The sequence below is a fragment of the Rhincodon typus genome, chromosome 7, assembly GCF_021869965.1.
Source record: "Rhincodon typus isolate 14 chromosome 7, sRhiTyp1.1, whole genome shotgun sequence".
NCBI lineage: Eukaryota > Metazoa > Chordata > Chondrichthyes > Orectolobiformes > Rhincodontidae > Rhincodon > Rhincodon typus.
This window is the reverse complement of record NC_063338.1, coordinates 37,950,245-37,968,234: the sequence shown is the minus strand read 5'-3', so window position 1 is coordinate 37,968,234 and position 17,990 is coordinate 37,950,245. Positions and strand designations below refer to the sequence as shown.

General features: G+C 40.5%; 1 protein-coding gene across 1 annotated transcript in view; it reads left to right on the top strand.

Moving 5' to 3' along the window:
* Positions 1–17,990, top strand: part of ppp1r1c (protein phosphatase 1, regulatory (inhibitor) subunit 1C) — a 109,581-nt gene that overhangs the window by 41,581 nt on the left and 50,010 nt on the right. Inside the window, exons 3-4 of the mRNA XM_048599310.1 lie at positions 2,945–2,982; positions 12,216–12,276. Of these exons, the coding sequence (XP_048455267.1) occupies positions 2,945–2,982; positions 12,216–12,276 (99 nt within the window). The remainder of the gene's footprint in view (positions 1–2,944; positions 2,983–12,215; positions 12,277–17,990) is intronic.

The following is a 17,990-nucleotide window of genomic DNA, read 5'->3' as shown; positions in this document are numbered from 1 at the left end:
CTTTTGTAAACACACAGACATGTTTGTATGTCTTAAACATTGTTTGTTCTAATGGTCTTGTGAGAGGTAAATCATGCTTGACAAATTTACTTCAGATCCTTGAGGATGTAAAATGTAGGCTAGGTAATGGGAATCCATTACCTATAGATATAGTACATTCAGATTCCTATAAGATCTGCAATAAGGTGTCATATAAAAGGTTACCACGCAAACGTAGAGTTCATGGTGTTGGGGGTTATATATTAGCAGTCATAGGGTGTTGGCTAACCTAAAGGAAACTGAAAATTCATTAAATGAGTCTTTTCAAGTAGTCAAATAATAGAGTGCCACAGTGATCAGTACTGGGGCCTCAATGACTTGCAAGCTATATTAATGTCTTAGATGAAGGAACTGAGAGTATTGTAGCTAAATTTGCTGATGGCACAAAACAAAAGAGATACACAGCAAGTTGTGAGGATGATGCAAAGAGTGAGCAAAGGGATATAGGTAGGTTAAGTGAATGGGCACAAATGTGGCAGGTGGAGAATAATGTGGAAAGTGTAACGTAATCTACTTTGGTAGGGAGATTAGAAAAGCAAAAAAAAACTTTAAATGGAGACAGAGTGCAGAATTTTCCAGTGCAGAAGGATTAGGATGAATCTGAAGGAATCACAAAAAGTGAGCATAAGAGATAACAAGGTGTAGAGCTGGATGAATACAGCAAGCCAAGCAGCATCAGAGGAGCAGGAAGGCTGATGTTTCGGGCCTAGACCCTTCTTCAGAAATGGGGGAGGGGAAGGGAGTTCTGAAATAAATAGGGAGAGAGGGAGATTTCCTTCCCAAAATCCATAAACCTGACTGTCCTGGTCGACTCATTGTCTCTGCCTGCTCCTGCCCCACCGAACTTATCTCCACCTATCTCGACTCCATTTTCTCCCCCTCAGTCCAGGAACTCTCTACCTACGTCCATGACACCACCCACGCCCTCCACCTCCTCCAGAACTTCCAATTCCCTGGTCCCCAACACCTCATCTTTATCATGGACGTCCAGTCCCTATACACCTGCATTCCCCATAGAGATGGCCTAAAGGCCCTCCGCTCCCTCTCTCCCTATTTATTTCAGAACCCCCTGCCCCTCCCCCATTTCTGAAGAAAGGTCTAGGCCCAAAATGTCAGCCTTCCTGCTCCTCTGATGCTGCTTGGCCTGCTGTGTTCATCCAGCTCTACACCTTGTTGTCTCAGATTCTCCAGCATCTGCAGTTCCTACTATCTCTGAAACAAAAAGTGAGCATGCAGGTGCAGCAAGTAATCTGGAAGGTAAATTAAATGTTGGCCATTATTGGAATGGGGATGAAATATAAAAGTAGAGAAGTCTTGCTGTAACTGTACAGGGTACTAGTGAGACCACACCTGGAGGACGGTGCACACATTTGGTCTCCTTTTATAAAAAGGTGGAGGCTGTACAGAGAAGGTTTATTAGGTTGAATCTGGGATGTATGGATTGTCTTATGAAGTAAGGTTGGACTTGCTGGAGTTTAAGACAGTGAGGGACAATCATATTAAAATGTAGAAGATTAGATACTGAGAAAATGTTTCCACTTGTGTTGGAATCAGGAACTAAAGGTTTCAGATTTAAAATAAAGATGAGGAGGAATTTCTTGTTTCAGAGAGTTATTAGTTTTTAGAATTCTCTTCCACAGAGAATACCAGAAGTTGGGTTATTGAATATATCCATAGAAATAGACTAAATCGTGATCTACAAAAGAATCAATGGTTGTGCAGGGCAAACAGGAAAGTGAAATATGAACCACAACTAGCTCAGCCATGAGCTAACTAATTGGTGGAACAGATTTGAGGGGCTGAATGGCCTTCTTCTACTCCTAGTTCTTATGTAGGAATGTATGTCTGTGATGGGGGAATGTTATGAGCAGAATTGATATGCTTTCCTTGGCTGATTTAGAAAATCTTAAACTTGAAATAAAGGATCAGGTTTGAAATTTCTATTTAGCCCTTTCAAATTCTAACCTTTATAGGTTTTGATGTGCAATTAAAGTGCAGTTCGATGAATCATCTTGATTAATTGTTGGACATTTGGTACTAAATAATCTTTTAAGAGCGAAACTAGTCATGAATTGTGTTAATAGCCCTTCAAAGTGGGATATATTCATATTTTCTTCATATTGAGTAGAGCCAACAAGAAAGCTGCTTTGTATTGAACAACCTGATTTGCTGCCTAGAATACATTTTGATCATAATTATGCTCCTCGCTGTGCATAGACAATAATGCAACATGATCTCATATACCTATGTCACGAAATTTAGGCACAGAAGGAGAAGGACAAATACTAAGGCACATCAGAGAATGCTTTTAACAATTGATATAGAATGCATCAGCATCACATTCCAACTCATCAATCATAATGGTCACATGTGGGAGCACACAACTCTTTTGCTGGAATAGACATCAGTGAACTGATGACAGCACATAGTAATAAAAGTCACCCATCCTCTGTCTATCAGACAAAGTTCAATTTCACTTAACTTGACAATTCAACATCCTGTGAATTGGCTAAATGAGATGATTGTAGATCAGAACCTGTCCTTCCATTTAAATATTGTGGTGACTTCTCAAAATTACCTCCTCATTTTGATCGACTTTAAAATGATTAATCCAAATCACATTTTATTGCAGGATGAAAAATGTGTTGGGTTTGACAGCCAGCAGAATGTAATATAGTCATTAACTACAGTGTCAGCCAAAATAGCCTAGACAGATGCCCAAGCAGAGCTATTTGTACTGATTGTGTGCTGTTACAGACAAGACTAAACTAAGATAATACAGAAGCTCTAGTAATTAAGTTAAGACCTATATTAAGTGAAACATTAATTACACATGCAATGTTATGTATTTACTGATCTTAAAAGAGTATTTCTGTATTTTAATTTTTCTTATTTTCTTATTCAGAAGTAGATGAGAAGAGGGAGAACAATCCACAAGGTGAGGTAAGTTGAACAACATATTTACAATTTCCTGTGTACATTAATAAAAATAGGTTGATCATATTCCTGTTATTAAGTGACAGCATTGAAATTCTAAGATTCCTGTGGATAAACATTTTTATAGCTATTTTAAGAGCTCCTTCACAGTGTTGTAAACTGTTAAAATCTGCGTACACTCATTTTCGCAATGTGACATCTTATTCTAAAACAATTATTTACCAGCTAAGCAGTAAATGCATAAGATAGAAAAATTACTTGGGGATAAAAAGGGTTTAAAATCAAAAAATATTGTTATGATTAAAATAACAAGCATCTGAAACATGGATCGAGGAATTGGAAAATTGCTGAGAACCAGCATGTGTGATTGGCGAGGCATTGAAAATATTCATGACGGGCCTTTGCTAAACGGGAAAAGATACCTAATTTTAACGTATGTGATGAGCACTCTGCGAACTATTGATTGGCTGCTAGGTAATTTTGTATGTGTGTGGATGGGAAAGGGCCAGAGACGTGATTGCCATTTATGTCAATCAGCACTTCATGGAGCAGAGGTGCAATTAGCCCATTTTGAGATAATTCACTTTCAGGTAAAGGGGGATGTGCCAGTTCAGTAGCCCCCAGTTCTGTGACGCAGTGCAGGAGTTGTCGATGTGGGGGTGATCAGATTGAAGAAGCTACAATTTCATTCCAGTGGGAAAAGAGTGTTTAAGCAATTTGCAGAGTCACAATCAGAGGCGGTGGAGCTGGTGAATGCCAACTGCATTACACCTAAGACCTGATAGCAATATCAAAAGAAATTCAATGGTATCTCCAGTACTGATAAGATTCTTATTCTCATCTCTGATTTGTCACCTTAGCTCACACTATTTGTTGTTTCAATACTCACAACCCTTCCCTTCCCCACCTCCCATCACTTTTTTCTAGCAGCAACACCATTATCTTACATTTAGGCAGTGATTTTAACTTCGTAAAATGTTCCAAGGGGCTTTATAGGAGACTTATCAAATAAAATTTGACATTAAGTTATATAAGGAGAGATTAGAATAGATAACCGAAAACTTCATCAAAGATAGAGGTTTTAAAGACTGAAAGGAAGCGAGAGGTTTAGGGAGGGAATTCCAGAGCATTGGCTCTAGGCAGCTGATACCGGTGGTGGAGTGATTAATGTTGTAGATGCTCAAGAGGCCAGAATTAGATGGGCGCAGATATCTTTGAGTGTTATGGAGCTGATTACAGAGATAGGAAGAGAATGGAGGAAGGTGAAAACTAGGATCATAATTTTAGAATGAAAGCCCTAGTAGAAGAAAATGTAGATTAGTGAGCACAGAAATGAAAGGGGAATGAGACCGTGGGAGTAAGGACACAGATAGCAGTGTTTTGGACGACAAGTTAACAGAACGTAGAGCATAAAAGAACAGTAGGAGTGCTCACTTTATTAATTTCCTTTGGGTGCTGCTGGCAAACTCTAAACCTGATCCTGCCTTTACAATCTTCCTTTCCCACCCAATCTTGGCTCTTAGTTCTTCACTGTTCTGCCATCTTTCCTGCAACATTATTCTGACATGATATTAATACCTTTATAACTTTTTACTAACCCATAAGCTGGTGCACTATATGGAGCAGGAACATACTGGAGACATTTCTTCCAAGTCCTTTCCACATTGGAAAGGACTTGCCTTGGTTATCATAAATAGCACACAATGGAACCAGATGATCTGTTCCATCAAAGGTTTGATCATCTTACCCTCTTCTCAATAAATTCTCTCCCACGTATACCGTGCATGACAATGTCGCCCTGTTTTGTTCTCACATGACTCTCTCTGCTTACCCCTGTGACAAGCTGCTAAATTTTATCCCTCCCTAAAGAGAAATAGTGTCCTCTGTTCAAAGGAAGAAAAAGCCTTTAGAGGATACATATCCCTCAATCTTTCTCTTACAGCCACCAGCTCACAGCCAGGACCCTGTGTGATGTAAACGGTCAGTAGAGGAGTCTGAACTTCAGCACAAGACAGAGAAGTAAGGGTATGGGAATCTGATAGTCCAAGAACCAGATGCTGCAGTGTGACCTTGCACCCCAAATCTGCTTCAGAAGGAATGGGTGATAATTTCCAGGGATAGCTTACAGAAGAGGACTGTATGTGCTTTGGCTGCCTGCCAGCAAACTTTTGCATAATATTAGGGAACATGGAGTAAACATTCTGTCTAGTGAGCGTAGAGGCAACACACCCAGCCATGAGCATGTGGTCAGCTCTATAAAGCATTAGGACCTACAGATTCTATAATTGCACTGGCAGTTTAAATGGATCCTCAGCCGACTGCAGGCTTGGCTCTACTCTAGCTTCCAAAGAAAGATAAAAATTTTGAAAATGGGGCTTCCGAAACATCACCTCAGTCCTGGGCTCTGTACTTGTGGAGAACAGTATGAGTGCTGAGAGGCCATTTAATGACCAGTGGCATAAAGAACATGGGCATGCCATATGCTACCTATGTCAAATGAAAGTTCATTTCCCCAGTGTCCACATTGGTATCAGGTGGCCAGTTGACTCAGGCTGCATTAGTTGTTGTTGAGATCCTATTATCAATAACTGGGCTCTCTATGATGATAACTCCTCAAGACTGCTCACCACAGCTCACACAGACTTAAATCTTTGACCATGCTGTTGCCACCAGAGAAATGTCTCTTAGGTGTGTCAAAATGAATAGTGAAGTGCAAAAGACACGGCCTGATCTTTGCACAAGGTTGATCTTTTAGTTTTTATGAATCATTGCAAACACATTTAAAGTGCTCCAAGATTAACCACCTCACAATTATGCCATATTTCCTTTGTGGCATTTTGAACATCCCATAGCTGGGTATAAAGATTAATTGTGAAGGTTAGAGGAATTATTGGCGAATTAAAAGGAGGGATAGTGGAACAGATCCTTATGAATTAGTTGCTGATGCAGAGCTGATACTGATGCAGCACTGCAAGCCCATGCTCTCCTCATTACCCTTCACCGCCTGGCTCCCTCAACTCCTCAGCCTTCCATATCTTCTTCACAAGTGGCTACAAGGACTGTCTGTTTTGCAGGACAATTTGTGGGGAATGGAGGAAAACCAAGATGATTCTGGAGCTCCCTCAGGTATTCTGGAAGGGGCTTTTGATGACAATATTGCTCAGCCTCTGCATTCAAGTTCTTATGAAGCCACAGGTGTTTATACATCCTTGTCCTGAAGCAGCCAATCGCTGACCCTGATGGGATAGGTAGAAGGAAGAGAAGACTGAAGGTTGGCATTGAATGAAAACTGCCAGGAAATGCACCACATACCTTCGTTTTCTTCATCCATTCATGAGCTGGGGGCATCGCTTGCCAATCGCTAATTATCCCCTGATCTGATCTGTGTCGCTTTCTAGGACTATTGCAGAGAGCAGTTAAGAGTCAACTACATTTCTATGGGTCTGGAGTTGCATGTAGGCCAGACCAGGTTTCTTTCCTTAAAGTGCATTAGTGATCCAAGTGGGACAACGGACAATGGTTACCATTAGGCCACCTTTCTATTCGGATTCCTTTTATTGAATTCAAATTTCACCCATGCCACGCTGGGATGTGAACCTATTTCCCCAAAGCACTGCTCCTATGATGCTGCTTGGCCTGCTGTGTTCATCCAGCCCTGCACCTTGTTGTCTCGGATTCTCCAGCATCTGCAGTTCCTACTATCTCCCCAAAGCATTAGCCTGGGGTCTGAATTACTAGCCCAATGATATTGTGACAACACCATAGCCTCCTCTGCATTATTTATTGCCTGTAGTCACACACCAGCTGCTCTTTTTGTCCAAGAATATTCTGGGTTCTTTGTACAGAGATTGAGAACAATGTGTTTGTATTCAATTATTCCCCAGACTTTTGGGAAGCGCTCACTCTTCGGGAGTCTCAGAGCTTTCTTTGTGGTTTGGTTGCTTTCATGGGGAAGCTGACAGAATTATTCCTCTTGTTGAAGAGTATATCTGCTGCATGCTGAATAATGTAAATTCACCGACGTTGGAAGTGTTTTCTGATGCAGCACACAATGACTCTTGATCCATTTAAATCTCAATAGCGAGAGGCAGTGCTGCGTGTGCCCAACTGAGAGCATTTGCTGCTAAAGGTTAAATGCTCTACTTGTGGAAGTGAAGGCTCCGGGAACATTGTTCCACACTTCAGCTAAAGCAATAGATCATATGTGGAAGAATTGAGTGCTGTGAGGGTTCCTGTGCTCAGTTTTTTTAATGTGCATCAGCAGTTGTCATTTTTCACCGTCATGTTCACTGCATCTCCTCTTCCTTTATCTGTAAGTGAGGATGCAGCAAAATATCCATTTTAAAAGCAACAAATATGGCTGGAGATCTTGTACAAAGTACTAAAGCTGTTAAAGTCTTTTTGCCTCATCAATATTCAGTGTTAGAAGCCAAAACATCTGCTGCAAGCATACTAACAGCTTAAGACTATCAAACAGAGACTTAACTGCATACTGCCGAGGATCCCTTTAAAAACAGTGGGGTGCAGTCAGTTTGCTGATTGATTGGCAAAAGAATCACTGGGCTGGGCTAGGAAGCTGAAAAAAACCCAGTGTTCCCACTTCCAGTTTGTGAAAGGTGAAGGACCTTTATTTATATATTCCACTTGGTTCATTGCTTTGTTCAGGAAGTTGTCCAGCATAGGTTAAGGCAAACTGAATCAACATGGTGAATGCTAAACTGCGGAGAACTCTATTGGGTGCAGAATACTGCTGGCCCCAAATTAGACCCCACTGCTTTTACACGGCCCGATCCAGTTTGATTCTTGATCTCTTCCAGTATCACTTTCCCTCACTCCCCATCCCACTCCCATCACAACGTGTTCAAGTTTATACTTAAAAATAAAATATTATGTAATACCATCTTGCAGTCCACCATGTAACAGTAGCTAAAATATTGATTCCTATGGATCAGAATTGTGCTGAGCCCTATTAATTCTGGAAACAGTGAAAATGTGAGAGCAGGATTCTAATTTATTCATATTCTTGAAACACTAATATGATTTCTAGGAAGTGTTTGTGCACTAAATTTACTTATAAAAGGATTTCAAACTGAAAAAAAATTTTCACCGTGGAGAATGTGAAGATGGCTCAGATTACTGCGATAAAAGTATGATCACAAATAACAGGATGTTTTTAATAGAACTACGGAGGTAGAATATTTCTTGCTTCTCACAGATTCATGGAGATGTACAGCATGGAAACAGACCCTTTGGTCCAACTTGTCCAGGCTGACCAGATATTCTAAATTAATCTAGTCCCATTTGCCAGCATTTGGCCCATATCCTTTAAACTCTTCCTATTCGTATATCCATCCAGATGCCTTTTAAAATGTTGTAGTTGTACCAGCCTCCACCACTTCCTCTGGCAGCTCATTCCATACACGCACCACCCTCTGTGTGAAAATGTTGCCCCTTAGGCCCCTTTTATATCCTTCCCCTCTCACTTTAAACCAATGCCCTCTATTTTTGGGCTCCCCCACCCTGGGGAAAAGGCCTTGGCTAGTCACCCTATTCATGCCCCTCATGATTTTATAAACTTCTGTAAGGTCACCCCTCAGCTTCTGACGCTCCAGAGAAAATAGTCCTGGCCTATTCAGCCTCTCCCTACAACCCAGACCGTCCAACCTTGGCAACATCCTTGTAAATCTTTTCTGAACGAAATACAAGTTTTACAACATCCTTCCAATAGCAGGGAGGCCAGAACTGAATGCACTACTCTAAAAGCGGCCTAACCAATGTCCTACACCGCCGCAACATAACCTCCCAACTCCTTATACTCAATGCACTACCCAATAAAGGCAAGCATACCAAATACCTTCTTCACTATCCTAGCTACCTGAAACTCCACTTTCACTGAACTATGAACCTGCACTCCAAGGTCTCTTTGCTCGGCAACACTCACCAGGACCTTATCATTAAGTGTATAAAGCCTGCCTGATTTGCCTTTCCAAAATGTAGCACCTCACATTTATCTAAATTAAACTCCATCTCCCACTCCTTGGTCCACCAGCCCATCTGATCAAGGTCCTGTTGTACCCTGAGATAACCTTCTTCGCTGTCCACCACCCATTTTAGTGCCATCTGCAAAGTTACTAACCATACCTGGAGATAGCAAGAACTGCAGATGCTGGAAGTCAGAGTTGATAAAGTGTGGAGCTGGCAGAGCACAGCAGTTCAGACAGCATCTGATAAGCAGGAAAGTCGCCGTTTTGGGTCAGGACTGGTGAAGGGGGAAGGCAGCTCAGAAATAAATAGAGCGAGGTGCTGGGGCTGGGCGAAGGTGGGTAGGATGGTGACAGGTGGATGCAAATGAGGGGTTGTAAAGATTGGTCTGCGGGAAGGGTGGAGCAGATAGGTGAGAAAGAAGATGGTCAGGTTGTGTCAGGTCAAGGAGGTGAGGATGTGGCTGGGGGTGGGGAAATTTTGAAGCTGGTGAACTCTACATTGAGGCCATTGAGCTGTAAGGTCCTGAGGCGGAATATAAAGTATTGTTCCTCCAGTTTACGTGTGGCCCCATTGTGACAGTGGAGGAGTCCCAGGATGGACATGTCACTAAGGGAGTGGGAGGGGGAGTTGAAATGGCTGGAAACTGGAAGGTGCTATTGATTGGAGCATACAGAGTGCAGATGTTCCACAAATTGGTCATCAAGTCTGTGCTTGGTCTGTCTGATATAGAGGAGACCACATCAGCAGCAACGAATGCAATAGTGCATTACTAACCATACCTCATATTCATATCCAAATCATTGATATAAATGGTGAAAAGCAATGAACCCAGCATCAATTTCTGTGGCACACCACTGGTCACAGGTCTCTAGTCAGAAAAGCAACCTTCCACCACCAACAACTTTTTTTCTATCTTCAAGCCAGTCCTATATCCAAATAGTTAATTCTCCCTGTATTCCATGTGATCTAACTTGCTAACCAAACTACCATGCGAAACCTTGTTGAATGCCTTATTGGAGTCCATATAGATCATATTCACTGTTCTGCCTTCATCAATCTTCTTTGTTACTTCATCAAAAAAATTCAATCAAGTTCATGAGACATGATTTCCCACGGACAAAGCCATGTTGACTATCCCTAATCAGTCTTTACCTTTACAAATACATATAAATCCTGACCCTCAGGATCCCTTCCAACAACTTGCCCACCACTGATATCATGCTCACTGGTCTATAGATCTTTGGCTTTTCCTTACCACCTTTCTTAAACAGTGGCACCATGTTAGCTAACCTTCAGTCTTCCGGCACCTCACCTGTGACTATTGCTTATTCACTATCTCAGCAAGGGGCCCAGCAATCACTTCCCTAGCTTCCCGCAATGTTCTCTTGATCGAGTATTGGGGCTTTATTCACCTTTATGTGTTTGAAGACGTCGAGCACCTCCTCCTGTGTAATATGGACATTTTTCAAGATGTCACTATTTATTTCCCCATGTTCCCTAGCTTCCACATCCTTTTCCAAAGTAAATACTGATGCAAAATACTCATTTACTTTCTCCCCCATCTCCTGCGGTTCCACACATAGGCAGCCTTGCTGATCTTTAAGGAGCATTATTCTCTCTCTAGTTACCCTTTTGTCTTTAATGTATTTGTAGAATACTATTTGTAGAATTTATTTGCCAAAGCTATCTCATGTCTGCTTATTACCCTCCTGATTTCTCTCTTAAGAATACTTCTACTGCCTCTTTATACTCTTCTAGGCATTCACTTGATCCCTGCTGTTCGTACCTGACACATGTTTCCTTCTTTTTCTGAACCAAAACCTCAATTTCTCTAGTCATCCAGCATTCCCTCCACCTACCAGCCTTGCTGTTCACCGTAACAGGAACATATTGTCTCTGGACTCTCGTTATCTCATTTTTGAAGGCTTCCCACTTCCCAGCCGTCCCTTTACCTGAGAATATCCGCCTCCAATCAGCTTTTGAAAGTTCTTCCCTAATACCATCGAAATTAGCCTTCCTCCAATTTAGAACTTTAACTTTAAATCCAGTCTATCCTTTTCCATCACTATTTTGAAACTAATAGAATTATGATCATTGGCCCCAAAGTGCTCCCCCACTGACACCTCAGTCACCTGCCCTGCCTTATTTTCCAAGAGTAGGTCAAGTTTTGCTCCTTCTCTAATAGGTGTATCCACATTCTGAATCAGAAAATTTTCCTGTACACACTTAACAAATTCCTCTCCATCCAAGCCCTTAACACTATGGTAGTCCCAGTTTATGTTTGGAAAGTTAAAATCCCCTACCATAACCACCCTATTATTCTTACAGATAACTGAGATCTCCTTACAAATTTGTTTCTCAATTTCCTGCTGTCTATTACAGGATCTATAGTACAATCCCAACAAGGTGATCATCCCTTTCTTATTTCTCAGTTCCACCCAAATAACTTCACTGGATATTCTCCAAGGACTACCTTTCCTAAATCCAAACGTAATGTTATCACTAATCAAAAATACCACTCCCCCTCCTCTCTTGCCCGCCCACTTTCTATCCTTTCTTTAGCATCTATACCCTGGAATATTAAGCTGCCAGTCCTGTCCATCCCTGAGCCATGACTCTGTAATCACTATGATATCCCAATCCTATGTTCCCAACCATGCCCTGAGTTCATCTGCCTTACCTGTTAGGCCTCTCGCATTGAAGTAAATGCGGTTTATTTTATCAGTCTTACCTCATTCTCTGCTTAGTTCCTGCCTGCTCTGGCTATTTGACTTGCTCCTTTTCCCAACTGCATCAATCTCAGACTGATCTCATTTCTCTCTGGGTCCCAGAACAACCCCAGCCCCTCACTTGTTTAAATCCGCCCGAGCAGCTTTAGCAAATTTTCCTGCCAGTATATTAGTCCTCTTCCAATTCAGGTCCTTCTTATACAGGTTACATCTACCCCAGAAGAGATTCCAATGATACAAAAATATGAATCCTTCTCCCCTACACCAGCTCCTCAGCCAAGCATTCATCTGCTCCATCCTCCTATTCCTGCCCTCAATAGCTTGTAGCATCGCATGCTCCTGTTAATAATAAAAATGGTTTGTCAAAGTAAGCATACATTTCTGCTATTTTGACTAGTTCATAATTTTTAGAAAGGTTTATCACTAATATATTCTGAGTCTTTCAGTATACTCCTCAGGATTGATTGGTAAGTCTGTACAATCCCACGGACTGAATAACATTGATGTGTTTTTTTTAATTTCCAGAATGCCGAGATGTCACCTCAACAAAGAAAGAAGAGTGTATATACACCTCCAACTATGAAAGGTACTGTTCAGGTACTGTTCCAAATTCTGCTTGTGCATGTGTACTGCCCATTAGCTAAAGCTGATTGGAGCTCTTCTGCCCTAGCTTACATCAGCAAGTCCTTCCATTGTGAACTGGGTTGAACTAGTTCTCATCCAAAAAAAGCAGTGAACAAATTAAAAGATTTGCAATGAATTAGTAATAGGTGATTCATCAACCTATTGGCTTTACATATGCAGTAAATTAACTTAATGGTGATTTTGCCATCATTATTTTGTCACTTTCACCCAGAATCAGAAGGGGATCTAATTTAATTGTAATTATTTCTGACCGAGTGAAAATCGTTATTTTACTTATTTATTACGGATAGCAGGACAAAGGTCACGAGTGCGAGAGTCGATTCCGTTTCTCCATATTTAGGGCCTTATGAATATAGAATGGGAAGGTTAAATTAGAATGGAAATTGAAGATTTCTTCTGCCGTTGACACCATCACTTAAAGTGCATTTTTTTTTCTGACCCAGCAGCTATGTTTCCCTGCAGTGGATACATGTTCACAAGGGTGGCCAGCAGGAAGTTATTTTTCACTCATTTTGAACAATCTATTCGCAGTAAGGGATTTGAAACTTGACATTAAGGAGAAAAGAAAGCTCTTCTTTGAGAGGTGTTGGCTAAGGTTGCCACATTTGGATGTTAAAATCAAAATTATTTACGACACTTTCATGAAAATCAATGATTTTGTAAATGGGTGTTTTTACCAATGTAGAACAAATTTGATTACTTCACAGTCACTGCCATTCCAAATGACAATACTTGTTGCCACATCAATAAGTATCATAAAGCAAACAGTCAGTTTAGTGCATGACTTTTAATCAAACATAACTTAAGAAACTAACTATTTAAACGTTTAATTACCAGTGCACACACAGACACAGAGATAGACGCACACACACCTGCACTTGCGCGCAGGCACACACACGCATGCACACAAAATATATATACGTGGGTGTGCGCACACATACACACACCCATTCCTCTCTGCTGCTCCTCTTCATTGCTCTCCTAATAGCTGTCCTAGGAGATCACTGTTGCATCTAGTACAAAAAGACCCAGCTTCAATGATGCAAAAATATAGAACTGTAAACACCATTACAGTTTTCAAAAATTGCTCAGTATCACTACTGCCCAGAAGTTCTGGGTGAGTGTTTTTTAAAGAATTCGCTGACAAGGAACTAGAGTGGCTGTGAAGGCAACATTTTAGTAACATGTGCATTTTAAACATAAAAAAAAACCTGCCACACACTTACAAAGTTCACATGAATGTTCTTCATGTGTATACTGTTACCACCAGACCTCGGATCAGGTTCCCCAATTCATTCTGGTTGCAGATGGAGTAGCCCAAGCAGTTAGGTTGCTGGCAGAGCAGGGTGAACTGGCTCCCCTGCTTTATTCAAGCACACCCTCAATTGGTTGTAACAATGTTCTCTTGTGGTCACCTTCCTCCTGGATCCAAATGAAGATTATAGTTTAAATGAGTCAATTTAAACAGGCGTTCCTGAATTAACAAATGAATGAATTGATTAATTACTGCACGCAAGAAGAAACCTCTGCCTTTGCAACTCCAGGGGTCATACCAGTGTCAAGCGATGCTAGTTGAACTTTGAAAGACCCCTGCCACTTTTCAAAGGCTAAATTTTGAAAGGTGCCAACTTAACCGGGAATTTTCAAATTAATAAAAAAAGTGGGCATTAATCAATTACCACACAAGAGAAGAAATACTAACACGAAGAAGTGCACCCATTCATTCTCTGAGCCTTGGTCAACATCATATTTTCACTTCTAACTGGTCTCTTACATTTCTGGACAGGGCATCTGCAATCACATTTGATTTGCCAGCAACGTTGGTGATATATAAGTGGTATGGTTAAAGTACCAAGCACCAACAGAATGACTGAATCATTAACATTTCCATAAAAGTTAACAAGTTATGGTCTCTGCACCCATTTTGAACATATATTTCAAAGTATTTGAGAGACAGTAATAAATCAGGGTTTTCCTTCTCCAATTTAGATATTGCTTCAGATATGTTTGTTTAGTTTTTCAAACAAGTGTTGACTGTAATGTAAAAACTTCTTTCAAATGTTTAATTTAATAGATTAAGTATATAACAAGCAATCATTTAAATTCTGAATAAATTTATCCAAATTTTTATTGCAGTAGGGTTTTAATACAGACTTTCCCAGGATATTCCAAGAACTGAGCCTAGTTAATATCAAATCAAACAGGCCATCAATGAGTTTCATGAGTGAAATTATGTATGAAGTAAAAGGACTCTTGCCAAATGGATGTTGTACCAATGAAGCTGGTCCAATGAGACTTTTCTTTTGGCTGAACATCCTAGTCTAAATTTTATGTTTGAAGTGGGAATTGGGAGTTGGGAAATTTCTTAGCATCTCAGACCTACCTCCTACCCAGAAGTGCCAATTAACAGAACGTCTATCTGGTGCAGATAGCAATGCCTTCACATTGCATGCCATGGCCAAGTTAAAGGACTTGCCACCTTTTGCAGAGAAATCAGTTCAGTTCTGCAAATCAGTGTCACTCATCCCAACCCTTATATCCTACTCCACTTAACCACTTTAATCTTACTTCAACCCCTGTAACCTCCCTCGCATGATAATCGCTTCAAATACCCCTCACAAAGAATCACAGAATTGTTACATAATATAAGGAGGCCATTCGGCCCATCATGCCTGTGTTGGTTCTATCACCTAGAGAATACCTCCTTCCTTTCCTCCATATCCATGCATTCCATTTCTATCTGAATAATCATCCAATTTCTTCTTGAATGCCTGTATTGCACCTACCTTCACCACATGTCTAGGGAGTGCATGCCATTTCCTAACTATTCACTGTGTGAAAAGGTTTTCCCTCACATCATTCTTATTTTATTTGAGTATCACTAAACATCTATGCCCTTTTGTTCATTTCTTTACAAGCAGAAACAGTTTCTCCCTATCTGCTCTATCTAGCCCACTTATGATTTTGAAAACCTCTATCACATCCCCTCTCAGCCTTCTTCTCTCCAAACAGAACAATTCCAACTTCTTCAGTCTATTTTCATAATTAAGGTTTTTCAGTCCTGAAACCACTAACAATCTCCTCACCCAGTCATCAGTATAAATATGAACGCTATTAAAACACTTGAAAACATTTGGAAAGTTTATGCATTAACATTATTTGAAAATCCACTGAAAACCGTTGCCCAATTCAGAAGCTCACAAAACTGTCAAAATATCAAGTTTACATTTCCCAGTATAGCTGTATAAAAACATTCCTCTTGAGCAGCTTTCAATAGAGGCTTTGTAGACAGCCAAAAGCTCTCAAATTTATCAAAACTTTAAAATAGCCAAACTGATAGTATCAGTAAAAGAAAAACCATGAAAGTCATGTGGGCCTTTTACACAATAAACTCTGAAATTTCAAACTGGTCTAGCTTTTCAAAATTTTATAGCTTGTAAAGCACTTTATCCTGCAGATAGCCTACTCTAAAGCATTTGAAGACTTTTTGACTTTCACAATGCTAGCCTTTCTGTTGACAGCTTGTTATTTGTCAAAAGTAACAACTTTTCAACTGTATTTATAATGGTCACTTACCTTTTCAAATAAAGTATCATTGAATTTTTTTAAATTCACTGATAGGATGTGAACAACAATGGCTAGGCCAGCATTTATTGCCCAATTTGAGTTGCCTTGGGAAGTAGTGGAGAGTGGCCATCTTATACTGTTACAACCTTTGGGGTGTAGAGATTCACAATGCTGTTAGGAAAGGAACTCCTGGATTTTGACCAGGGAAAGGAAGGCAATATAATTCCAAGTCAGGATGATGTGTGTTATGGAAGGAACCTTGCAGGTATTAGCACTCCCATGAATCTTTTGCCCTTTTTCTTTTAGGTGGTAGAGGTCATATGTTTGTTGAAAGAGGCTTGGTGAGTTAATGTAGCGTATCTTGTAGATTGTATATGATGCAACTCTTGTACATTTGTGATGAAGAAGGTGAATATTGAAAGTGGTAGATATAGTGCCAATCAAGTGGGCTGCTTTGTCCTTGTAGATGTCAAGCTTCTCAAACTTCTTAAATGGATCTGCATTCATCCAGGCAACTGGGGAGTGTTACTTAACAGTCCTGACTTTTGACTTCTAGCTGATGGACAAGCACTGGGGGAGTCAGAAGGAGGTTCCTCATCTAGAATTCCTAGCCTTTGATCTAGTCTTTCAGCCCAGTGTTCGTAGGATTAGTCCAGTTCAGTTTCTGGTCAGAAGTAACCCTAGTATATTATAATAGGAGATTCGGTATTTGTGATGCTATTGATGCCAAAAAGCAATTAGATTCTCTCTTGTTGGAGATGGTATTGCCTGGTGCTTGCATGGCATGAACGTTATATGCCAATTATTAATCCAAATGTGGATGTTGTCCAGGTCTTGATGCTTATGGATACTGACTGCTTCTGCATGTAAGAAGTCGCAAATGATGCTGAATATGGTGTAATCATCAGTGAACATCCCTCACTTCTGACATTAAAAGGAGGGAAGGTCATTGATGAGCAGCTGATTTTGGGTTTGGCATAGGACACAATCCTGAGGAACTCCTGCAGAGATGTCCTGGAGCTGAGATGATTGACTTCTAACAACCACAACCAAATTTCCTTTGTGCTAGGTATTTCTCCAAGCAGTGTGAGTTTTCCAGATTCCCATTGACTTCAGTTTTGCTCGGACTCTTTGATGCCGTACTCAGTCAAACACTATCTTGATATCACTCACTGCAGTAAAAACAGATACAGGTTAGGCTATTGCATGTTATAATGACACTTGAAATAGATAGCACCTTTTGTAATGATTTTTCACACAGTTCCTAGATGGTTCATCTGAAATTCACAAGACCTCTCTGCCGAAGTGATTTTCATTGTCTACTGAAACTTGCTTACCCCATTAAAATTGCAGAAGTTCTGAAACGCACAGTGTCACATTATTTTTGGCAATGTTGGGACAGCAGTGTGTGGGCTCCCAACCCACTTTATTCCCATGCCATTGAAAATATCTGATGCTGGAAATGGGAATGGGAACCCAGTCCCTCTGATGCATTTAGTCCCAAGTCAGCATAGGAAGATCTGGTCTCTGTCTCTGGTGATACTCTCTAATATTCCATTTAACAGATAACAACAACTTCAAATTAGTGAAACAAAGACCAACGACTGGCATTAGCATTGAACACTTCTGAATGAGTGAAGGAAGAAAAGAATCCAGCATTATTTGTCCTTTATGCTGCAAAATGCAGCGCACCATATATATAGATAACTAAATGAACCAGCATTTTTCATAATCTATTCAGAGTATTGCTGACAAATGACCACCACAATCCCACTGAATGGACCTGAGATCATTAGATTGTTCCTGAAAAGTGTTTAGTCAACCTCATATTACCTTGGAAAGTAAGGTGTCTCAAAGTAACTTGGGCAACAGGTGAAGCTACTCATCTCACATTACTATGCAGTAGCAACGAGTGATATTTTCCATTAAGAGAAAGCTGTTTGTCAAGCCAAAAAGACATTCTGCATATGACAAAAATGAGTAAAGTGAATATGAAACAACAAGGTGCAGGGCTGGATGAACACAGCAGGCCAAGCAGCATATAGGAGCAGAGAGGCTGACGTTTCGGGCCTAGACCCTTCATCAGAA